This window comes from Pomacea canaliculata, linkage group LG2 (genome assembly GCF_003073045.1).
Source record: "Pomacea canaliculata isolate SZHN2017 linkage group LG2, ASM307304v1, whole genome shotgun sequence".
Lineage (NCBI taxonomy): Eukaryota > Metazoa > Mollusca > Gastropoda > Architaenioglossa > Ampullariidae > Pomacea > Pomacea canaliculata.
In genome coordinates this window covers 9819060-9843770 of record NC_037591.1, presented here as the reverse complement: position 1 = coordinate 9843770, position 24711 = coordinate 9819060, and the positions used below count along the sequence as shown (strand labels likewise).

General features: G+C 42.4%; 1 protein-coding gene across 2 annotated transcripts; it reads left to right on the top strand.

Moving 5' to 3' along the window:
- Positions 1 to 1512: 1512 nt before the first annotated feature.
- On the top strand, positions 1513 to 23992 carry LOC112557859. 2 transcript variants are annotated; one of them, XM_025227944.1, is made up of 4 exons: positions 1513 to 2212; positions 20042 to 20670; positions 21008 to 21238; positions 21694 to 23992. In XM_025227944.1, the coding sequence occupies exons 1-4, from the start codon at positions 2104 to 2106 to the stop codon at positions 22579 to 22581; spliced, it is 1857 nt and encodes a 618-aa protein (XP_025083729.1). In that variant the 5' UTR covers positions 1513 to 2103; the 3' UTR covers positions 22582 to 23992. The 2 variants fall into 2 exon arrangements, with proteins under 2 accessions (XP_025083729.1, XP_025083730.1); XM_025227945.1 differs by lacking the exon at positions 1513 to 2212 and adding an exon at positions 3103 to 3200.
- The last annotated feature ends 719 nt before the right edge of the window (positions 23993 to 24711 follow it).

Genomic DNA, 24711 nt, shown 5'->3' with positions numbered 1-24711 from the left:
TTATTTACATGGTAAACTTTATAATCACATTCACTGTTTGAAAGCCGGTGTGCCAAAAAAGTAAACAAACCCTTCGTGGTTTTTTTTATTAATGATTGTTTTTTAGTAAAGTAGTATTTATTTTTTCTTTCTTTGGATGGAGGGCTAGATGTAAAGAATCACGATTTTTGCTTATTGTGTTAGCCTCGTAAATAAAGATTTGTCTTTCTTCTCTCTCGTCTCCTTTATCTTGTTTGTACTTCGTGAAGAATCACGTCTCAAGCATTGGGTCAATAGGGGCGAGGAGATATTTTTGCCCTCTCAGTATTCTGAGTGGGTGGCTGCCTCTCCTGCTCCACTGGTTCCTATGCCACAGAGATATTCTTTCCGATCTAGCAAAGCTTCCTATTCATATTGGATACAGTGGCCAGTCCAACAATTTTTTTTTTTTTTTTTGATAATCTCAGACAATTTTTAATTTCCTATTTGTTATTTTCTAGGTACAGAAACTGTCAAAATTTATCAAATTTCGAAGGTACACTGCAGATGCGGTATCCCATAATTAAATTGGACTGTGAAGAATAAAACATCTTTGGGATTCATTTCAAGCCGAGTGCGTGCTTGTAAATCAGACCACGACAATCCTCACTGGTATGATGTAAGCCTTACATCACGTTAATTCTCACTGGAGAAGGGATGACTGATCCTAAATCTGTTATCATGTTAATATTTTATAGATAAATAAGTAACAAATAGATGTACAGATGACTAACTAGAATGATATTTTCTCTTAACACCATGTCGCTTACAAACCGCAAACCATCTCTGCGCCTGGTCTACATATTGCAAACAGACTTTTTCGAAATGTCTACATTCTGTAGCGCTTTCAAGCTTATTTCTAACAAGAACACTGGAGGAAATTAATCATGAAAAATATTTTTACGTGAACAATGAGTTTCTCTTTACATATCTAATTTTCAGATATTTTCTTTCTCAAAGGAGAGCGTTTCGGGTGTGTGATTTTTTGTTGTAGTTTTTTTTTTTAAAATATATATATAGCAATCGTTTGAAGTACGGCTCAGTAATAAATTACATGTGTAAATTTCTTTACCTAGCTGTGTGATATCATTTTAGATTGAATATTTAGCAATAAGCATTTTATAAGTTTAAAAAGAATTTCTAGGATTTTTTTTTTTTTTTTGTATTGCAGGTGGTAGGTTTTGTTTTTTCACTGAAGGGCGCGACCTATTCCCTTATTATAAATATATAATTTAACAACAGACTTCATGCATCTGTCTTTGTTTTTTCGGATTTACATATCTGTTTATTTATTTTGCGTTTCTATCTCCCTCCCTGCGTGTTTTCTTCGATCTGTTCCTCGTGTTACTCCGCTCTATGTAAGCGCAATCCTGCGAAGCAGGTAAAGGGAGCCTATTCATCCGACTTAATGTGAAGTGCATTTACTTCCCTTAGACCATATGGCAAGCTCGCTCTCAAAAAAAAAAAAAAAAAAAAAAAAAAAAAGGGGGGGGGGTGAAATTGGCCGATTTCCTCTCACGTATGCTGGAAAGAAGCTCACTTCGCACCTGTCCGAAGGTAATCTGCCAGTAACATGTTGATCTTATCTCATCTCACGTGCACGAGACGTTTTCTATCAGGTTTTTTTTTTCATTCTCCTTGAGCTTTCTCTCTGTTCACTTTCTCTTCAGTCCCATTTTTATTCTCTGTTCACTTTCTCTTCACTCCCATTTTTATTCTATTCATTCCCTCTTTCACTCTCAATTCACTCCCTTTTTTTTCTTTTTTCTTCTCTCCGTCTCTCTCCTCAATCTTCGCTTTTAAACGAGGTTTTCCTATCTTACGGGCGCATGAAATGATTACTGCTTTTTATGTCCTATCTTTACAGCAATCTCTCTCTCTCTGTGCTCATTACTGAGTACTTAATGACATACCCTACCCCATTCAGCCACCGTTTGTTCGAGACAGAGGCAGGGCATGTGCTTTTGAAAGAAAAAGCAACCTCTCATCTCTTCTTTCCTCAGCCGAGACGCACTTGATGTGTACTCTGTGTGTACGGCACGTGTCGGTGGCACGCAGGTATCTGGCACACAAAACATCTGTCTAATGCACTCCTGTTCTATTTTTATGCACCAGTATGGCGTCGTACGTGTGAGTCTAGAATCCACGCGAGCGCACGCGAATACAGACCCGAGACAATCGCACCTGCTTCAAGGTAAGAGTTATCAAACCTTTCTCATTTTCCTTTGAACCCGCAATCATATCCTCTACTCCTGACAACGACTTCTCTTTCAAATGTCGAACTAATCGTAAGGTTGGCTTGGCAATCTGTTGAGGAAAGGCACCCTGAGGAAGAATTAGGAAGATGCGTGTTTAGAAAGAGATGCGCCATACTCCTACCCTACCACTCCTAGCATCTTGTGAGTGCAGGAGTCTATTGCGTAACAAGTATCAAACCCAACATTTTCACTGGAAACAAAAACATCTTTTCATAATATCGAAATAGTTTGATGAAACTTGAAAGTTGTCATTTTGACTCTATGCTGCTCGGACCTAAGAAGAGAATAGAGTTCAACTGTGGTTAGAGGGAGGTCAGGGTTCAGAAAGAGAACAAAGAACTAACAATGTAAATGCTGCTTCCCATCCTGTAAATACTTGAACATTTCTAGCAATTCAGTTCTCAGAGTCAGACAACACTGAACATGTTTGCCAACCTCTCCCAGTCACTGCAGCCCGTTTTCATATTTGAGGTGCTGTTAATTATATGCAATAATTAGCTGCTTAAAACGGACAGCCACACAGTTTTCTCTGTCAATACACCGACTGTCTTGATTTGCCTGCTCCGTGTGAAAATAGTTCAAGTTCTATGTTGTCTCAGCGTGCCGACATGTCTGATTCCCAGCATCTGCCAGCGTGAGGCCCTTTCAAGGATTGTTGACGAATAGAAATTAAAAATAATAAAGCAAAGTGACTGCTTAATTTTACCTCTTCAGCTGTGTTAGTCGTCGTTAATAGAAACTTCGAAGAAAAAGTAAACTGATCATTGTTTCCGAGCTTCTTTAAGTTGATTGTATGAAAAAATATCAAACGGTAACAAAATAATATTTTCCACATCCCAGACAGCGCCTCGAGTTCCAGTGTTTTTCCTCCCTGCTTCTAGAATCAACGATACGAAACCTTGAACTTCTTGGGCCAGACAGCAGGTGAGAGATGCTGGCACACAAAGATGAAGAATTTGGTAGAGGAATATCATTAAAAGCTTGAAGCCCGGGGTCAATTTGAAGCCTACAATGTTTGTTTATTATTTACATTTAGTTTAGCATCTAATGTAGTTCCCACTATTCCAGAGAGAGCGAGCAAAAACACTTTCATCCCTCTATCATTTTTTTAGACGGGGATGAGGTTAATGATAAAGGCAGGGCTTCTGCTTACGCAAAAAATTGCGTACATTAATTTCAATAGGGTTGGGCGAAGAACAGGGACCCCCTTAAAAATCTGGGTCCCTGGGACCCCAAAGAATTTAGCCTTAGCAGAAGCCCTGATAAAGGGGTTAAAGTGTTTCGATTAGCAGAAATCCTTTGGTAAGTTTAATTTCAAAATTTGTTTGTCAGTGTGTTAGTCTAGGAGTTGTAAAAAAAAAACTCCGGTGGATGGAGGCGGGAAGGGTTGTTATGCGTGCGTACGCGCATGCTAACACTTAGAATGAGTTCAAAGGCAACAAGACCGAACAAAAGCAACAGAACCGAACTTTGCGCAAATGCAGGAAATAAACAATATTTATCCTGCTGGCTGCTAGAGTAGCCTCCCCTCCTACCTCACGAGCGAGCGAGTCCAACACACGAACATCCTCCACGGAGGATGCTGCTGGCAGTCTTCTTGCAGTGTTGTCGTCTGCTGAGCGACCACGACTGATCGCGCCACGTGCTCGCGCGCTCACGTGCAGTCAGCCCGATGCCGTTGCTGCCACCGAAGGTCTCTCCGGGTGACGCCACCCGGGTTCTGAAGATACGATTGGGCTGATTAGGAGAGAGGGCTTCATTAATCCGAGCTTGTAGCGGCTGTTTCAGGGGTTGGGGAGGAGGGAACAACTGTTTCTCACGTCTGCTACCAATTCTCTTCCCTTCCTTCAGGCTGTTCCGGACATCCTGAAGGCCCCCAGTGTGGATTCCAGAAGCAAGCATTATTGCTGTTGTTATAATTAGAACGCCAAAGTCAGATTTTTTGTGAAGAACAGCCGCTCCAGTCTGGCAGTCGAAGATGACAATTTTCCAGATAGCGGTAATGGTTTCCGGGCGAGAGGGAGAGAAAAAAATCGGCATTTTCTAATCTTGCCGAGGCCCGTCTGTGCGAAGATAAGAGGTTAGTGTGCATAAGGGTGGTGTAGTTTTACAGCGGGTGCAAGAGAATGCCCTGTGCACCGGGTGTGTATGTCTTATCTAGATTCCATTGCTGTTTCGGAGCTAGCGACCGAATCACTCTCCTTATTTCAGAGCCACAGTTTATTAACTTTTGCCACCAGTGAAAAACTTTACAAGAAAATGATGACCCTTGAGTATGAAGAACATCCAATGATTAGAGAAACAAATAAAAATAAAAAAAGAAGAAAGTATGTGCGGGCTTGCAGAAAGTTGTTTTATTGAGACCCTGTCACATTTACCTGATTTATCAGACCCACCGGGTTTCGTGGATGTTGGTTCAGTCCAAGGCTGGAATTCATGTCGAGGCTATGACCCCCTTACAGGCTGGACATGACCCATGACCTCAGTTTAGTCAAGGATTGGAATTAGATGTTTGTTTGGGTAACAGCTGTGTTCCCGTTTAAGGCATGTTACAGCTGGCATGATATTGTAGGCGCTTGACAGTTGGTATTGTTTGAGCATATCGCAGTTGGTCACGTGACAGCTGCAGCTAATTATACGTGTCACAGCTGATATGATAGTGTCGGAATATCAAAACTTCCATGACAGCATGGTAGAAGGCATGATAAATTGTCATCAGAAATCTTACATTTATGGGGGCTGCGATACTAACCCGTATCTCTAAACATGTGGTTGCCTTTTCGAGAACAAAGGACAAGCTTTGCACAACACAATGATTGCACGATTACACACCATATATATATACTAGTGGGCTTTGATAATAAACATCTGCAGAAAAATTGGTGCAGACAGCCAAGGCTGAATAATCTCTAAGTCTCTAGCAGTAATAATCGAGATAAACCATGATAGACAACATTAATAGTGCTGGTGTTCGCTGATTAATCACCTTTTGTTTTCCAGACCTGCGAGAGTCTGGGTGTCCGATGATGCCATATCACAACGGACCTCACCACCACCCGAACTTTACAATCTTCATCTGTGCGTGTAGCCTCCAGCTTGCATGTTATCTTCTTAAAACTAACCAGAGCCCCTCCGGTTTTTTTAACACCACGCACGTGTTTTATGTGAGTCTCTGAGGCCCAAAAAAAGAAGACGAAACTAAACCTAATAAGAACTTTTACTTTGTTCGGACAAGTATGGCTGTAGTGAGCTTATCTTTTCTACCTTCCATCGGTTCCTTCCATCGATCAGGGTGTGAAGGAAGTCAATAAGAGAAGGCAGTGAATGTGCTAACGACTCAAAAGAGGTGGGAGGGAGAGAGAGCGGCCCGCTGCTAGGACCTAAGAGATGAGAGGTCTGCTGGAGAACAGAAAAGCACTCTGGGTATTGCGGTCTTCGTGTCGTGAGAGTGCTTTCCCCTCGAGACGACCCCGACAGGGTCAAAATCACCTGGCAGGTCTTGAGGGGCAGTGGAATGGCTGAAACTTGTCGTTTACCCACTTCACCATGTACCGTGTTTTTATTGTGCTTCATTTCATCTCGTGAACATGTTTTTCAGCTGCGGGCGTTGGGGTCGTTTCGAAGGTCAGAGAAGGATTCGAGAAGGGTATTGTACTGACAAGTCTGTTCCACGGCAAAGTATCTCAAACTTGCGAAGAGTTGGCACTTGCAGAGATGTTGTGCCTGTTGCCGATTTCTCTCTCTCTCTTTCTTTCTCTCTCTCTCTTTCTTTCTCTCTCTCTCTCTGTCTGTTTCTCTCTCACACACACACACTTTCCAAGTAGATGTTCACCGCTGAGGGAAACGTTTGCTGAACATACCTCTGTTCTCTTCATCGGAACAGACGAATAAAAAGATGGACTGACCGGCTTTAGAATGTCCAGACGATGTGCGTTTGCAAAAGAGGACTGTCTAGGCTATTTGATCATAAGTTGCCACATAAAAGATGATTTTTTTTTCATGTCTTTTCTAAAACGACTTAATTACATCTTCTTAGTAAAAGAAGAGGTTGTCTATGTCAGAGATACAGATAACCTGGAACTAAATACGATACAGAGTTGATACATTCTGTAACAAAAGAAGATGGCTAACTGGAGAATACAATGCTGGGTGTGACAGCAGGAGCCGATGTTCATTAAGTATCGTCGTTGAAGGACGGTGGTCCAGGACCCAGGGTCTTCAGTTTGTTTGTCCAGACATGGAAGCCACTCCACAGGGCAGTCAGGTGGGAAGACAGCGAGATGGAGTGAGCAGTGTCGTAATTCTGCATTCCTTCCAGCAGGGCAAGATTACTCAGAAAGTAAAAGTTAAAACCTTTTTTTTTTTGCTGGAGCTCAGTTGGGAGCTGCAGGAGATTGAATGACATCCGGCAAGGAGCGGAGTGTAACCGCGCTTTTATCGCGTGTATATGGCTGCGGGAAAAATAACTGAAATGTTTCAGCAGGCGCAGTCAACTCCGCTTTGATGGAAATGCTGGCAATGGTTTTGCTTGAGTCGTTAAACAGAAACTTTTAACATAAAGAAAACAAAACCATTCTTGGTGGTATCTGCCACCAGCATTAAAAACAACCCGAGTCAACATGAAGCTAAAAGTTGCTGACAGTTTAATAGCACATCGCCATGGAATATTTTATCAGAGATGTACTGCGATAATTAATGATAAAAATATACTGTAATTTACAAATTTTTTTAGACATAGACTGACCTAATTTCTAGCCTCTGACATCATTGAAGAGACCTTCGATAACATGTTAACGAGGCTTTTAACCACTGGCCTACCCTAGAAATGTCGCAGGAAATCATATCTTGACGAAGGTGAAAACATGATCAAACTCTTTTATCTTACTTGCAGAATAAAAATATAAGTTGAGCTTTTAAAAATGAGTATCTTATACTGAACTTAAATCCAGTCAGTTAACAAATTAGAGCAGTTATTTTTTTTTAATCAGTGTTTCCCATTTGAGTGATTCGCAGTCCAGTTTCCACTAGCGCGGTTTTAACGATGGGGACAAACACAACCTTTCTCTCTATCTTCCCGCCTAGAGAGTGGCCGAGAGGCAGACTTCATCATGACCAGATTAGCATAGTCCATTCGAAGGTTCCAGATTATGGAGATTGCCAGCTCCCATCTTCATTGAGTGCACCTACCTGACCACTGGGATCGCTGTCGTCTGCTTCCTCGGCAGACGGTGTTGGCGACTTCGTCTGCCAGACGGCGCTGGACACATTGTCTGACACACTGCAGATGTTTCTCGCCGTCAGTCCTCGATATTCTCATCTCGTGTCTCTTACTCACTCCTTGTTTGACTGGCCAGCTTGGCCGGGAGGCAGATATTGCAGACAATACACACGGTAGTGTGTTTGCGAGATTATTATTTGACCGCAAAAAACTTTCGTCTAATGACTCTGTATGGCTGTAGCCTCTGCACGGAGTAGGAATAAAATTTGACAGGATTTCAAAACCCATCCCCACTTTTTAACCTTTTTTTTCTTTCTAAATTTTACTTTCGGTCGTTTTTCTTTTTTCTTTTTTTCTTTTTTTTTTTTTTTTTTTTTTTTTTTGGTACTCTTAATGATTTTGTTTTGTTTTTTTTTTTTTTTTTTTTTTTTTTTTTTACTTTCTGCGTTTGCTTAAGGCCAAATAAATACTTCATTATTTTTATTCTGTGTTACAAAAGAAAATCCGCGTACACCATGGTTTGCTGGTAAATTAATTTATAGTTTTTTAGTTTGGATGATATTTTGCCTTATGCTCATATTTACGATAATAATTTATCTTGGCATGAAAACGGATGTTCCAACGTGCAAGAAAACTATTTACTTCACACAAAAATCTCCAATGTAGCAGACGAAAAACCAAGTTAGTTAAGTTTCCCTTATTTCTTTCGTAAGGTCCTTCAGGAATCCCTAACGAAACCTCGAAGGAAACGAGAAACATTTGTGTTTCTTTGCTACCCACAAATGTGGCCGTTGGGCGCATTATTCTCTCAGAAGCTCTGGGCATTTCTAGATGATGGACCGAAGATGTGACCAAGCTGTTTGGATGTATTGCTTTTATAGTGTAATAATCTCATAGAAGCAGACGAAAGTAAATAACGATGTTTCCTTTTGTCAGTTTCTTGCAACTGAAAATAATTTAATATCCTGTAATATTTGCTTGAGAAGCATCATCTAGTCAGGCGGAATAAATCTGACTTTCAGCAGCTTCTGGCTTGATTTTCAATTTTTAAATGTTTGTTGTTTTATGCCAACTTCATTCGTCCTCCTCGCACGGTTTCCTCCCTTTTCAGGAGTGCTCGCTATGCCGGTCAGTTGGTCGTGAATCGCCAGTTAATTTATCTGCCGGATAACTTATCTCTATAGTCTGTTCCCAGTTTTACCCACTGGTAGATAGCCGATGGCCATGAACACAGGCCCAGCTAAGAGGTTTCTCGTCTTGGCCGAGAGATCGATGATGGTAGATGCTGAGCGAAAGTAAGCTGTCCAGGCGAGGATTTTCTTGCACTCTCCTGGTGTGGACTGAGCCAGCATCCAATTAAACTTTCATGATTCTGTCCCATTAAGCTGCAAGGCTATACCTTTCGCTGCACATTAGCCTACGGGAGTGGGAATGGAAAGAAGCATAATGATCCTCCCACGAGAGAGACAAAGATAGAGAGAGAAGCCGAGAAAGATTGAAACCAGAGAAGAAGATAAGGAAGATGAGAGAAAGAGGGGAGACCAGTCAAGACACAAGCTGTTTGGGATGAAAGTGCGCCCACAACATTTTATTGCCATACTTGCTTAGAAGCACACCCAAGTGGAAAATTGCTTTCGAATGACCGAGACTGGTTCATTACTGATTTCCCCGAGTGTGAGAGAAGAGCTCGTGAGACAACAGCCGCTAAACGTCTGTTTTTACCTGACTTTCACGTCACTTCCTGTGTGGACTCGTTGCTGTGACATCTCAGTAACATGGGCTGGGAGGTCTGCCTGGGCATGCAGACTTGCTTATGTCAGAAGTTATAATTTAAGCCCTACACGGGTGGGTATTGTTTTACAAAAAGATTTTTAAAATTCTCTTTATTATTCTGTCTTCGTCGGTATCCACAGATGATCTCACTTCATCAAATGCTTTGTTTCAGGGACTAGAAGCTTCTGTGTTTCGCATATCTTATTGTCTTTTAAGTCAGGCGGCTGTACTGTACCAATCAAAAGAAATGATGGCAGCTACGAGGAGGTACAAATAGAAGATTGAGCATCTCGTGTTTTTGTAAACTGTTTCCGATAACAATCATGTATGATAAACATACTCGGTGGCGTCTCCTGTCCTTTTCTAGATGTCCTGTAGACTGGTCTTGGTGGCGAACTCCAAACCGACTCGGACCGAAGCCTGTTGACGAAGCCAGACAAATTCGCGCATCAGTTCTGTCATAAGGAATCTGTTCCACTCCACTGTTTCCTAGCCGACCGACTAGTTGAGATTGTCTCGCGCCGTGAATCACTTCGCAGACTGACCCCCGAAGAGTGGGCAATGAGGACGATGAACACCTCCACCCTTACTCCACCCCAGTTCCAGCAGGCTGTCTGATGGAGGTGTGGAGGATGTGGAGGGAGGGAAGTACTTTGGGATGTGCCAAGACCTATCACACTTTCCTCCACCCTCCTACACTCTTCTATCGCCACCATCATCTCTTTGGCTGTCTCGGTTCAGGCAGCTGTGACCAATGCTTGTCTGAGTGGCCCATTGTGCTCCGTGAGCAGACATCGGTTGTTAGGCAAGATTAGGTTCTGCTCTTACTGACGAAATTAGGTTGGATGCCAGAAAGAATGTCTTGCCCCAATCTTTGCCTTCAGTTTTTTCCCCTGGACTGACAGAGCATTAGATACGAACACTCATCCAGTGGTATGAACACTCTGTCTGCGGTACTGAAATTCCTCCAACTGTACAATTATTCCTTTGTTTATTCAGGTACTCGTCCATCTGTACATCCATGTCTTCAATGGTAGGAATACAACTGTTAGAGTATCATTTTGCTGAAAGTCGCATTGTGTGAAGAGACAGAACTGGACCAACACTTTTGTCTGATGGCAAGTAGCCAACCTTTTACTTTCTTTCATTCTCTAGCACTTTAAGGACTCGGGTACCTATCTGACAGCTGTGATGTGATGTGTGCAGTCTCCGGCCTCAGACGGTTCTGTTCGGCAATCCGCTTCTACCTTCTTCGGGTAGGTCTCCCTCGTTCCCCTTTGCTTCGTGGAAATAGTCCAAATAGAACAATTGTGTTTCTGGTGAATGACCCTTTCTTTTCCTCTTCCAGACAAAGCTCATTCAGTTACTTGTTGGCTTCTCATAATCCTCACCGCAAAACTCTTCTAAGAGCAATTATAGTAAACCGAAGAAAAAGGAATTCTCATGACCTGTCAACTCTTGGGAGTGACGACTTAGAGATTCACATATGGCTGTCTGTTTCCTGGGGACTTATATTGAAGAAATAATGGAAAACTTGAAGACAAAAAGTCGTTCCACTTCACTGTGATGTGTTACTATGGGAGGAGGTGCTTTTGGGAGGAAGCCAGAGTACCTGAAGAGAACACCTGTAGAGAACACTTGGATTGCAGAGACTTGCTCGGTCCATACACCGAAATATGTGTCTGAAGATGTGAGTGTGTGGCCAACCCACATCAGTCTTGGAGAGAGACAGACATCAAGTTAACTGCTTCCGCTGCTGCTAGGTTGAGCAGTAAACAAGTTTACAGTGAAGAACTCAGATGGGGAGGGGATTGGTCAGTGAATAGACAGGTAGGGTGTCTGTGTCAGAACCTAGAGATAGCCATACAAGTTAGTTCGATACCCGTGTTGCCACACAGACTGTTTCTCATTCATCTCATAACACTTCCCTCACCAGCGCCACCTAGTAACATCTCACTCCCCGACATTATCTAAGTACATCTCAGTCACCAACAGCATTTAATAACATCTGAGTACACTACGGTATCTCATAACATTCCCTCTCCGACTAGCAAAAGGTCGCGAGGAGGCGTTGATATTTATTTTCTTTAAAATTAAAAACAGTAATTTTCTAGAAGTTTCTTGTATCAGCAGTGACATTTGTAAGTCTTTCGAAAAATAATTGTGTTTATTGATTTTAAAAACTGTTTACTGCCTTGAAAACGTTTTTGTCAGGTGGTAACCTTCAGTCGGACTCGAAAATCGCCCACAATTAAGGTCTAGAGTAAAATTAACTACAGTCAGAGAACAATAAATTAGTGAAGGAGGATGTACTGGATTCAGAGAAGTATTATGCATGTAGACAGTCATAACTTAGTCAATATAGACGAAATACGATGGGGCTGAACAATTCAAATGATTGTGGTGGCACTTAAGTACCTGTTCCACTATTTACAGTGGAGTACGAACCGGGAGGAACGGCAAAAAAGGTACTGAGGAGGCAAGAATGTGAAGATTGTTCACTGTCAGAATAAAGTTTGCCTTTCCCAACAGAATCCATTTATATATTATATATTCATTTACTTACACATATTTTCACGTGCTTTTTAACACTCCCAAGCTCGCAATACAGTGTGTGTAACAGTCACTGGGGCTGTGAACATGTTCACTTCTGTGGGAGTGACGTATGTAGAAAAAGTTCAGTGTGACCAGAGAGAGGCTGATGTGAACAGTGACCGAGCCAGACGTGTGGCCGACCTCTATGGTAGATGGTCAGACGGAAAGAAAACATTAGGGGCGCCGGGTAGTCTGGTGATTAACACAATCGTTTGTCACCTTCAGTGTGAGGGTCTGGGCTCACATCTCGTCTCGCGATACTGTCTGTCGGACATCTGTTTGCAGGGCTGGGCATCGGGAGGTTTCTCCGGTACTCTTGTTTTCTTCCCGCTCTCTTTGCCCCATAGTTCAAAATCACCTCAAAGTTCAATGCCATTCCTAGGTGTGTGGGTTGTTTGCGACTGTATGAAGTTTAAGAGAAATGAACATCGCTATGTACTTCTTGTCACAACGTCAACGTGAGTGGAGGACGTTCAATACTCGACATTTCCTCAGCTTTTTTTATCGCGTGTGGACTTTTTTTTTTAGATCGAGACTTGAGCCAGGACGGCAGAGACCCGGGAACACTTGGGTTAGAGAACCTTGAAAGTTGGGGCTCCCAAGTGCCATCCTTGGACTGGGACAGCGCTCGGTATCCGTGTCGCCGTGTTTTTCTTGTTCTTTTTTGTAATTCTTGTTGTTGTTGTTGTTGTTGTTGTTGTTGTTGTTGTTCTTCTTCTTCTTCTTCTTCTTCTCCTCCTCTCCTCCTCCTCCTCCTCCTCCTCTGTTCCGTCTTTTTGATACGAGCGAGGAATTAGAAAGAAGAATGAGAGAGATTCAGATGGAATTATTGGAAAGATGAAGAGATGAAAAGATGGAGAGGCTTAAATAAGACTCACGAGACTCGGGCGTAGCTGCATGTCAAAGCGACCTTTAAGATGAAGCCAATTTTTCATTAGCTTTATGCGAAATTTGCCCAGGGTTATTTCTCTCGCCAATTTAATTTCGCCAGCAACCGCTGAGCCGGAGGATAAACTTTGACAAATAGCAGATCCGTGACAATTTCCTGTGGCCTCGCTGTGTCTGGGTGGATAAATAAGTGACATCAAATTGAATATTTGGAGGCTACACCAATAGGAAGCAATTCTATCAAGTAACTTTTCCAGGCGCTGGTTGTCGTTTTCCGGGGAGAGGAATCGAATTTAAAGTGTTCTTCCAGGGAAAAAAACGAGTCTCTTTTTCTTCTTCTCTGGAGAAACGAGGGGAGGAAAGTAAAAAAAGTGTAAGTGTCTGCGTTTAATCTTTTCTGATATAGTAAAATTTGGCGGAGAATTATGTCATTAAATGCCATTGATGCAAAGTCTGAGAAGGTCTTCTGGAGAGAAATACATCAAGAAATTTCTAATTTCCTCTGTCGAAGATTGACACGTGTCGGCTTGCTGGAGGTAAATCGTTTCCAGAGGAATATTTCTTTTTATTATTATGTCGGATCCTTTGAATTATCTAACATATTCTCAAACCTTTTCTTTTCGCTCTGCTAATTTATGTAATGAGCGTCAGTTATGCTGTGAACACTACGTGATTGCGTCTCTCTTTTGACGTAGTGGGGCAATGCCTTCACGTAATTTGTAATACGTGCACTACGTGACTGAGGTTGGAGGCATGAGGTACGAGGTACACTACACGCAATGTTGCTTATCTTTGACACACAAACTTTCTCACACTTGTCTACAAATAATGGAGTCTAAAGCTCCGAAACGTGAGGAATGTTGGAACATGGTTGTAGCTGTCCATGGTGTGGTTACTGTGTGCCCTCTATTTATCAGTTATCAATTATCTTTATTTTCGTCATTGTGTCATGTTTTTCATCTGTCTTCATCTCTTTTTTTCGCTACCTTTATCGTATTTGTCTTCGTCCCGACCATTTGCTAATTTCATCGCCGGATCTCTCTCATGGATCTTCTCCGCCGCCTCCATTGTTCCCCATCCTACTATTTTTCCTTCTCTCTCCTTTTTTTCAAAAATCGACATTTCCTCACAAAAAGCTTCCAGCACTTTCAATTTGGATTGATAAAGCCGTCATTTTGAATGAGAGGAAATGGTGTCAGGGCCATGTTAGCATTTTTGCAGCGAAGGTTAAAAACTCGAATAAAAACCTCATCATGCAGATTCTGGAGCAGCATTAGGCTGTGGGCGAATGATAACAGACATTTTTTGAGGTTCATTTCCAGTTAACGAATCTGGAACTTGTTGAGACGTCAACTCAGCAGAAGTCATGGTCAAGAATTTGAGCAAATTTGCGATTATCATGGCATTTTGGAGGAGTTAGGGGCGAAAACTAATTTCTCAACGACGCAGTCCATATGGGCATCAACACTGGCCAACCTTAACAATTTACCTGAGGGATGTATACATTAATAAATTGTATATACATGCTGCAACCAGCCCCAGACACCTGTCACACCTACGTTTTCCATAATTAGACAGAAATTAACGAACGATACACGCTATCCTGTAAATTATTTCTAACCCTGAACTAAATATGCTGTGTAGGTGCTTTTCCCTAGAATTACCTTTAACTTTACTTAAACGAGAAAATTTTTTTGGTTGACCTTTGTCCTGATTTCAATGTAAAATGCGTGTCTGTATATTGAAACAAAATTAACAATTCTGTATAATACAAAATATTTTTTTGCCGAGGACTTGTAACCCAGTTTTATCTTCCATTCAAGTCATGCAGGACTGCTGGCTGGGACAGGGAAGAGGTGGATCCTTTGGCAAAAGAAAAAAAAAAGAAAAAAAAAATAATAATGCTTAGAGTTTTGTGCGCCGAGATTGCAACATTAGCCTTGTAGTTTCGGCTGACAAGCAAGGTGAAATATGGACGGCCATAAACCTACTCATTCACGTCTACTGCTGAGAGGAGGCAACGATCAACAGAAGCCTTTCTGGGCGCCATGCACCATGCCAGTCTCTGGAATCTGTAGCAACTACGGAGATTGAAAACTCGTTCGGAAAACAAAACCAGCGTCGGGTTTAGTAATCTGGCTTTAAATTGAAACATAAATCTTCCTTTCGTGTTTGCCTCGTTTCCGCGCCCTCGCCTTACCAGGTAGCGATTGGTTTCACGGACAGATGGCTTTTTTCTGCATAAATCTGGATTCGTTTATTCGTGTGAGGCTTTCACCAACTTTTTTTCACCCACTAGTACGAGACCAGGGATATGACGGGAAGGCTGCAAAACTGTTGAGTTCATTGCCCATGTAACTTCATTCCTACCCTTAAGTACACCATTTCCATTAAAATTCTCAAAACCGTTTTCGCCAATCGGAAACCTGGATCTCACAGCGGAAGATTGTTGCTTTTTCTGTGGTGGTTCGGGGAACATGTGATTGTTTCTCGCGCCGGTTAAAAAAGTCTGTTTAAATTGAACGACTCCCTGGCGCACATTGGAGGGAGAATGACCATCCGCTGATGGCGGGCTGTTATTACTGTCGGAAATTTCGCCAGCGATTGTTAGCCCAGCATGTGCTGCAATATAAACACATTACAGCTGCTCCACTTTGGAGCAAAGACTTCTGTCGTCTTTCAGCTTCCGCAGGTCGTCCTGCATAAACACAGCGATAAGTCGTTAATAGTGTGCCATCATCTGGACACACATTTCTCATTCTTTTTTTTTCCTCATTATTTCATGAGCATGGACTTCCTTTCTTTATTCTTTTCTCTTTTAATTCTTGAATATTTAATTTTTTTAGGGTATAAACCTTGCAAACAATAGTTTTTTCTGTCTTGCATCATTGAATTAATGGTTAGACCCTTAGAAAACCAAGCCACCGTGTAGGTGATGCTCGTATTCAATGGTCTGTTATTTTATTTTCGCATTTTTCGCAAACATTCAAAGTTACATGTTTTTAGTTTTGTTGGACTGCTTCATTTCTCATCAAGTTTCCATTTTACGACTTGGGAGGGAGTTGTTGATCTCCTGTTCCATGTTCCATGCTGGTTTATATGGTATTACGAGTGGTAAGATAGCATCGGGATTATTTTAACAACTTCTGCTACAGTATGTGTGTATCCATTACTTTTACAATGTCTTGCATCGTCTAGGTGAAATCGTGTTTCTACAAAAATACTGACCAACTTTATTACGGACATTTAGGAGCTAACATGAAAAACGATTATCGGTTGATGTTAAGTTCCTATCAAGGCTCGTGAAATAAATTGTAGTCGTTGCCACAAGCTGTAAAAATTATTGACAGAAACGAGGCAGTGTGATTATTTTACCAAACTTCCTATATCAACAATAATATCACATCTCGTTTTATTATTCCCCTTATTGTTTTCTTTCGTGTAGTTGTTTCCTCCTTCGCTATTCACATGGTAAAGCACTTTCATTGTGCTTTACAAAAAAAAATAAATAAATAAAAAGAAAGAATAATAAGGAGGAAGCAGTAGGGACGTTCGGTCAGAAAGCTCTAACTTACTCCTGAATATTATGGACATAGTGTGAAAATAACTTGATGGGGAAAGTGTCCTGCCAACTGCACTGTACTCGTAAATGAACTGCAATGTGAACAAATTAATATAACAGTGCCGAAAACTCAGTGAAGTGTGACCACAACTAGCACACTCCTACTGAAAGGCCAAGGTAGAAGATGGCTTGCCTCACGCCAGAAAGGAGTTTTTAAGGACGAGGGAGGAGTGGAAATGTCGGGCCTGGCTTTACATGCTGAAGAATTAATTTTGATTTATTGTTTGAAGATGGGGACTGTGTATAAAAAATACCTTTTTTAAATTGAGTTTGCGAAAACTCCACAAATAAAATCGTAGTTGAGTTTTGCTTGTAATGGAAATTTAAATTTATTTACTCGCTTGTATTTACTTTCTGTCTACACATCTATTTATTTACAGAGTTAGAAAATATTTTGAAATACTTTAATATTTCAATAGGAGGACTTTTATAGATTATGAGAACTGTGTCTGATCACAGTTTCTGATTGACGGAATGGCATTGCCAGTCAGTCGTTCCTTGACTGACACCTGGAACTAGGGAGAGCACGTGGATAGACGCGGCACGTGTTCTCGACTGTCTGCATTCTTCTCTTCCAGACAGGATCCTGCAGAGATGAGCACTTCACAACTGCACAGGAAGCTGCAATGTTCCCTAAATTAACTTGACAAAAGCAGACTTAGTTAAACTTTCACCAAATATTATAATTTTTTTGTTGAAAGTCACAAGAATTTTGCGTAAAGAAATAGCGAGCGTACTTGCCCCATCCAGTAAACCCACTCCCTTGAATAAGTTCACCCTGTAATCACAACTCTTCAAACAAAAGTTCCTCACTGTCTAAGAAACGAAACTAAAAATGCAATAAAGATATCTGGAAGCATTGCTGCAAGTGTTTCGTCTGATGTAACATGAAGAACCTCCGGTGATTTTATTCTCTGTCGGACGATATCATCTGTCGTCTTCAAGGGACTGAACCTGCGAGTTGTGAAGCAACTGTGGCTTTAGTTCGACACCCGCCACTAAGCTAACGGTCTTTAACTGCAACTTGGAGCTTTAATGCTGCCTTGCACTGAGCTGTGTCGAGTCTTGATAACAGTTTCACAAAGTCTGGTCCACAGTACGGCCCAACCCACTGATCAGATTTCTCAGACAGGTACTATTGGAGTTGTCATCCCACTAATCGGAGTTATCTTCCTTTAGCTTTTCATTGTTCCTATTCGCTGTCTCGGTTTTTGTTTTGAATTTGTTTGTTGGTATTATTATCTTTTTGCCAAGTATTATTGGGTTTCTTATTCCTTCCTTCTTTCTTTCACCATCTCCTCTCCTCTTTTTGGTTAAATTTTGCGGCAACTCGCTTTTCTCGTTTGCTTTATCCCCGGCTTTATCGAGATATGTTGATTTTTTATTAACTAGCAATTGTGTCTTAAACGTTTGTACTGATGTGCGTTATTTATGTGAGTTTCGCTGAATTCTAATTCTAAAGTATTCTGTCTTCATTAATTTTATTATAACCTGCGTGGTGAACGTATCTGTAATGCTTTGCCACCATCACATCGCACATCTTTGCCACTTTCAGGTCTGGTCTCGTCTAGTCTCAGGACACTCCTTTTACTGGAATATTCAACCAGTTGTATGGTAGCTGGTGGCTTTTGTTTTTATTTACACTTCCAGTCCTGTTGTTATGTGTGATGTGTGCGTATATCTGTGACAAATATTGTTGCGCCAAATTGTTGGTGTCAAATGCGCTACAGAAATGCTGTATTTATTTATTTCATAAACGTCTCAGACTATGCTATCTAAGAGGTTTGATAACGGATCCATAGGGGTTGGTTGCTAAATGAATCAGGAACACTGTCTTTCGGCGCAATCAGAAAGTTACCAGAGAGTTTGGAAGCACTTGTAGTAGTAGTGATAATATTTTTTACCAATTCAGACATCAGTTTGTTTGTTGTCTTCTCCTTTTCTCCTCGCCAAACTTATTCACACCTTCTCTACTAAGGGAAGCAACCCATGTCGTTCTTTCGGCGACCTCTGGTGGCGTGGTTGGACGTCGATCAGTTGTGACTGTTTAGGGCTGCCATACAGTGCGGCACAATAAACTGAGGGTTTACGAGGCTGCTGGCCGCTTGCAAGCAAGTCATTATTGGGAGGAGAGTTTTGTCGCCGGCTTTACGACACCGGGCCCCTCGGACTCGGGAGGATTAAAAAGCCGTAAATTAGCGGCTGACGATGCTGGGTCTCAAGCTGCAGGAGGTGGTGGAGGTGGTGGAGGTGGTGGAGGTGGTGGAGGTGGGTTTTTCCTGCGCCTCAAATGGTTTGGTCAACACTTGCTTACAATGTGTGTAGAAGATATGTGTGTGTGCGCGCGTTCGTGTGAAAGAAAGGGAGATAATTTGGGCATGTCTATGTATGTGTGTGCGTGTGTGTGCTCGCGCGGACGTGTAAACAATCTGGTGTTTGGCGTTCGTCCACTTTTATCAGTGAAATCCATTTAGTTTTTAATTTTATGGTGTTCACGGTGTGCACACTGGAGATGTGGAAGATGAATGCTACATGATCTGCCCTTCGGGACTGGATCGTTTGTTGAATACGCAGCGATCCTGTCTTCTCACTCAATCAGAACATTTCCAAAATATTTGAAAGCACTTTTTCAAAAAGAAAAAATTAAATTATAGCTTTTTCTAAAGTTTAAATTATAAAAAATAATTAGTTTAAAATGTGTTTCTCTTTTATGACTGAATAATTTTCCCAACATCTCAAAAACACTGAAACTTCTATACAATAAAATCATTTATCAGCATGGATTAACTGTCTAAATTTAATAGTTCCAAAGTTGTGAAATCTTCTTTTAAAAACTCCATCTGCTAATGTCAGCTTTGTCTTTAATTCCTATTAAAATATTATAGTTTGCACTATCACATGCGGTGTTAATGTCTACATTCTTTTTTTTTTTAATGAACAAAAGGATAACCTATGTCAAAAATCCACTAAAACATGGAACCGACTGTCAGCTCAATATGATAATTCTCGACAAAGAAACATATTTTTCACTCCTTATACTATTTTTAATGAAGTTAGACATATTCAGCAACTCAATGAACCATTTGTATATTGAACCCAATAAAACTTTTTAAATTAAAAACAAAATCGTTAAAATCCCTCTAGAATGAGTTTCTTGCTTGGTCATAATTGTGTCTCTAGTCCGTTCAGACTTTGCCATTACGAGTTTTCTCCTGTTTCTCAGCTTTTCGTTGGACGAGATATGTCTCCTTGGTGATTATTTATTGTCTTGTTTGTAACAATCCTGCTGGCTAAAAAAGTTGGTTAGACAGCTTCATTTTCCACAAAACTTGCGCAGGTCAGGATGGTGCAAAACTCCTAAAAAAGACAATTTCTCTTTCTGAAACTATTTTCCTGTTTAAAGTTTGTATGAATATTAGAAGTATTTAAGTTTAACAATTAACAAGTGTTTGTTTATATTTTTGTCTACAGTCTCAGCTCTATAAAAACCATACAAACGCCATTTTGGACAAACATTGAAGAGAAATTTCGGCCTCAAGTCCCATAACATCAAGTGATCTTGCATAGACTTAATTATTTTCAGTCTCACCTTTGATTTATGCACTTTAAACCTGTGTAACATCGAGGATATTGTTATGTATGCCCACGTGACATGTCTTTTTCCTGCAGATGCAGAAACGCAGCAACAGCGGCGATGCCTGCAACGCTCTCTCTTTCGTTACCTTGACGACGTGCGCCGCATGGACCTGGACGTGCAGGCCCTGTCTGCTCGACTTCGCCAACGATCCCTGTCCGAGGGCGCCACCCCACCTCCGGCCGACACCACCGACAGTGACGACGACAGCGAGGACCACAACGCCGACAAGAAGCGACGGTCTCTGTCATTCAGCTCTCAGTCTCCATCACCAGCACTAACCTGTCCCCACTCAACCCCCAGACCTCTTCTCCCGAGCCGGAGACGTCCGACAGTTCCGAGACAACGACCCTGGCGAGGGCTCCAGGGAGAGGTGAAGCCCATGTTCAGAAAGAAGATGGAAGAAGTGAAGAAGGATGATGATGAAGAGGAAGAGGAGGAGGATTTTTGGGCTGAGTTGCCGACGATCTTGTTGGAGGACATCTTCACGCTGTTGACCCCCAAACAGCGCCACCAAGCGTCCATGGTCTGCCGGCCATGGTACGAGATCTTCTACTCACCGCGTGTGTGGGAGACGTTCGTGCTGCTGGAGAGAACTCTCACTAAGAGACGCTTCAACCTGTACAAGGGCTACCAGCGAGAGTTGTGTCCCCGTAAGGCGCAGGTGAGGCTTGTATGAACTCCGTACACCTGAGGGAGCTTTTCTCTTGATCAATCCTCTCTTCCAATCAGTCACTCTCTTTACACAATTATTCACTCTCTTTCTCTCTCCCTCTCTCTCTATATTCGCTTTACTCAATTACTTTCACTCACACACACATTACTCACTCAGTTTCTCGCTCACTTTACTCTCATTCAACCCCTCACACACTTTCCTCGCTCAGCTTACTCATTATATTTTTCTCTTATTTTACTTTCTCTCTCTCTCACTCACCCATCCACTGACCTTCGAACTATTTTTCGAACTCGTCTACTCCCACTCACTCTCCCGCTCGCTGCAGGTCTGTCTGATGCGCGTCGGCTGCTTCTTCAAGCGTATCGTGGTGACCCCCATCAGCGACTACTACAACTTGTACGAGTTTCTGCGCGTGCTGGCGGCGTTCCTGGCCTTCTACAACGACTTCCCCATGCCGCTGCTGCACACTTTCCGCTTCACCTTCGCCTGCGAGAACCGCGGCATGACCGGCGTCGTCATCCACGGCACCGGCGGCAAGATCCTCGACGAACTGAAGGCAAGCTAAAGCGCCGTGCACACGGTGCGACAAAGCCAAACCAGCAGTTTTTATGCCATAATTTCATTCACGTTGCGGTCTAAATGATTTGATAACTCATTTGTAATTTTCTTTTACGCCTTTTTTTTTTTTAAGGGTAGGGTAGGAAGAATCTGGGGTTAGAAAATACATTCGTCCTGTAATTAATTGTGCCGCCTTTCCGTTTTAAAGCAAAATCTTATCGTTTTCAAATGAGAGTATTAGTTTCTATATATATATCTCAAAAGAACCTTGTAGCCATGTTCTATCGTGAGATTGCAGACATTTCCTCTCGCCGGAAGCTAAGCTGCGATAAGGGAAGTCGCAAGGATTAACTCCCGCCTTTCTACCCCGCGTGTAATTACACGAACTTCCGATGTAAGCGATAAGCTTTAGCCTGGTAGATCCCCGGCCCTTGATGTACGTTCGTGTTGCAGACGTTGTTGGGCAACATGAAACACCTGCGACACCTGGCCCTCAACGAGCTGCTGCTCGACGCCTGCGAGGTGCCGGGGCTGCTGCAGGCCGCCGCCAAGAACTGCTGCGACACGCTGCACTCGCTGGAGCTGCTGAACTGCACCAAGGTTCCGGTGGCCATGCCGGACGTGACGCAGTTCCAGAAGCTTCACAAGCTGACGCTGAGCCCGCAGCACCTGGACGAAGAGATCGTGGTGCTGCTGGCCGGCACACAGGTGGAGCAGCTCCACATCGTGCAGGACGCCTACACCTGCCCCTGTGCACCCGTCTCCAGCGACGCCTGGCGGCTGTTCCGCGAGATTGCGCCCAGCAAGCGAGTCTTCCTGGAGATCCAGGGCCTCACGAAGGAACCTCTGCTTCTGCAGCCACATGCCCCAGTCCGTGGAATCATCTTCCGCACTCCCTACCACCGTCTGACCGCCGAGCTGACCACGTGGGTGCTGGAGTACTACGGCAAGCAGCTGGAGTTCTTCGTGCAGGAAGGTCTGCCGAGGGCTCACGGCTCCCGACGATTTCACGAACGAGCTGATGCCTCGTTCCTGCGTCTGGCACGCAGCTGCCCCGGCCTTCACACGCTGGTCATCCGCGAGCGGATCTCCCTGGCAACCCTCCTTCTGTTGGCCGACGAGGCGCGAGCACTGCGCATCTTCATCGTGCGCCACAACGCCCTCATCAAGAAGTGTGAGTGGCCACGCGCCAGCGGTTGGTCGCCTGAGTACTTCCGCTGGCTCAGGACGCATGCGCGCGACTACCGCCAGGCCTTCCAGCAGGTTCCGGTGCTGCTGAAACAGCGCTGGAAGCCCACGCCCGACAGAGCATTCAAGCATCTGCGTCTACTCATCTCCTGAGTGTAGGATGCATGATGGGGTGGAACTGGCAGAAGTGGTGGTGGGGGATGGTTTCGAGTGGGACTAATCCTTGTTGGGAGAAATAATGCTTGCAAGCAAGGACCAGTTGAGTGATGATGAAAACAATGACAAATACTTGTTTTTCAAAGCGAGGCTTCTTGATCTTGTCCAGTGGCCGTCTGCTGCTAAAATATACACGGTAATTGTTGTACTGTGAGAACTTTGCGGGAAAGAATGGGATTAGTGGTAATCTGGTCTCTGAATTACTGAAGATGCTTGTTTTGGGTCTGAAAGTGTGGCTGGGTTATTGTGTAAGATGCATGGAGTTCCATATGTACCAGGAACTAGTCAGAATATCTATTAATTTAAAAAACATTTTTAACAATATTTTCCTGCATGTATTAACATTAATAGTCAATATTTATATATTTATATTAAAATGTAATGTTTTGTGAAAAAAATGCATGATAGTAAAATAACCTGCTTGAGTCTGCTTCAAAGAGTCGGTGGATCTGCACAAAAGTTTTAATGTAAAACTCATTTTACACTTGACCTCCCACACTTCAAGAATGGAGGTTCAGTAGCTCTAACGGGCAAGAAGGTAAACAGGTGAGAGCCCAAGAGTCATCTGCTGACGATGAAGTCAAGAAGCCGCTCATCTAGAAATTGATGAAGACTGAGGACATGGAGCTTGTAGCCATAAAAAACTGTTTGATTTCATATGTATTTTTATATACTGTATCTTTGCGTCCATTTTTTTACCTGCTAGTGTCTAAGCTTCCCTGAAGACGCCAAGAAATCTTGGAGTAACGGAAACTTCAATAAGATCAAAAGAATCGCTGTATATATGTCATATCTCGTGCTTGTCATGGCTGTGTTTAGTAAAGTGGATGATGAAAGAAAGTTTGGAAGACTAGACATCGGAAAAAAAGGTTTAGTCGTGATGGTGAGATGTTTGGGCAGAAAGATGTTTGTTCTAAATGTCCTTTAGATATTGGACCGTTGCCTCACACTTTACAATGCAGTTGTGCTTTGTCTTGCTGATCTTTCTAAGTCGATGTTGTAGTTTTGTTCATAACCTGTTCATTTTAGTACAGGTGTTTTACGTTTTCGATGTTGAGTGTCGCAAGACTTCAAACGAAATAGTTGGTTATTGGAAATCTTTGTCTCTTTATTCTGCCGCAAGTATGCCCTGTACGCATTAACACGTGCTGATATCCGCAGGACTTCCTCCTGTCCTCCATATTACCAAAAACTTTGTCGTTTTCCGCATATTTATTGAATTGTACTCTTTTGAAGTGCAATATAAAATGTCCTGTGATAAATTGATATCGTTTTATACATTTTTCACTGGGTTTTTTGCATTATGATGAGTGTAAAAAAAAAATTTGAATAAAACTGTGTTTTGTTCCTCACATTAGTTTGTGAAATCATTTCAAACGAGGGAGAGGATCAAAGAGTTCGCTAGAAGGCCACGTGCAACAATGATAGTCTGATTATCGTTTGCCCTGTTGTGGAGGATTTCCTGCCGTCGACGGATGGAGATAGTTTTGCCAGACTCCGGATACTTAATGACTGCACAGACGATGGCCACAGACAGAAGCAGCACTGTACACGTGTCATATCTGGGAGGTTGAGGGTTGAACCTCTGATACTAGAGCATAAAAATGGAAAGATGAAGGCAAAGCCGATGACAAGTGGTCAGAGCATTGGAGCTCGACGCAAGAGATGGGCGTCTTCAATGGTTTGATTCCCTTGCGGCGAAGCAAGAAGGAAAGCCTTAATGTAGATTATATAAAACTTCACACCCTAGCAACTGCGGTTATGTTTATTCAAAGACAAGAAAAGAAGATCCGTCTCCGCCTTCTAAATTGCATGACTTAGACACGATGAATCACTTACAGTTCGTACCTCTTACCACTGAGACACTATGCGAGTTCTTACCCTTTTTTTACCTACTTTTTACAAAGGTTAAACGCAAGTCAATGGAGCTTCTGTTGTGTAAAACATTCGCATCAAAAAATCCATTTGCGTTTTTCTGCAAACACAGCAACAGAACATCTTTTTTAAGCAAACTTCGAGTGAACACCCGTCACTCACAGTGCTCTCAGACTGCGCAACACTTTGTGT

Coding starts and splice junctions, on each gene's coding strand:
- LOC112557859 (XM_025227944.1), top strand. CDS start 2,104: ATGCACTCCTGTTCTATTTTTATGCACCAGTATGGCGTCGTACGTGTG. Junction 2,213..20,041: donor ACAATCGCACCTGCTTCAAG/GTAAGAGTTATC, acceptor TTTTTCCTGCAG/ATGCAGAAACGCAGCAACAG. Junction 20,671..21,007: donor TGTGTCCCCGTAAGGCGCAG/GTGAGGCTTGTA, acceptor CGCTCGCTGCAG/GTCTGTCTGATGCGCGTCGG.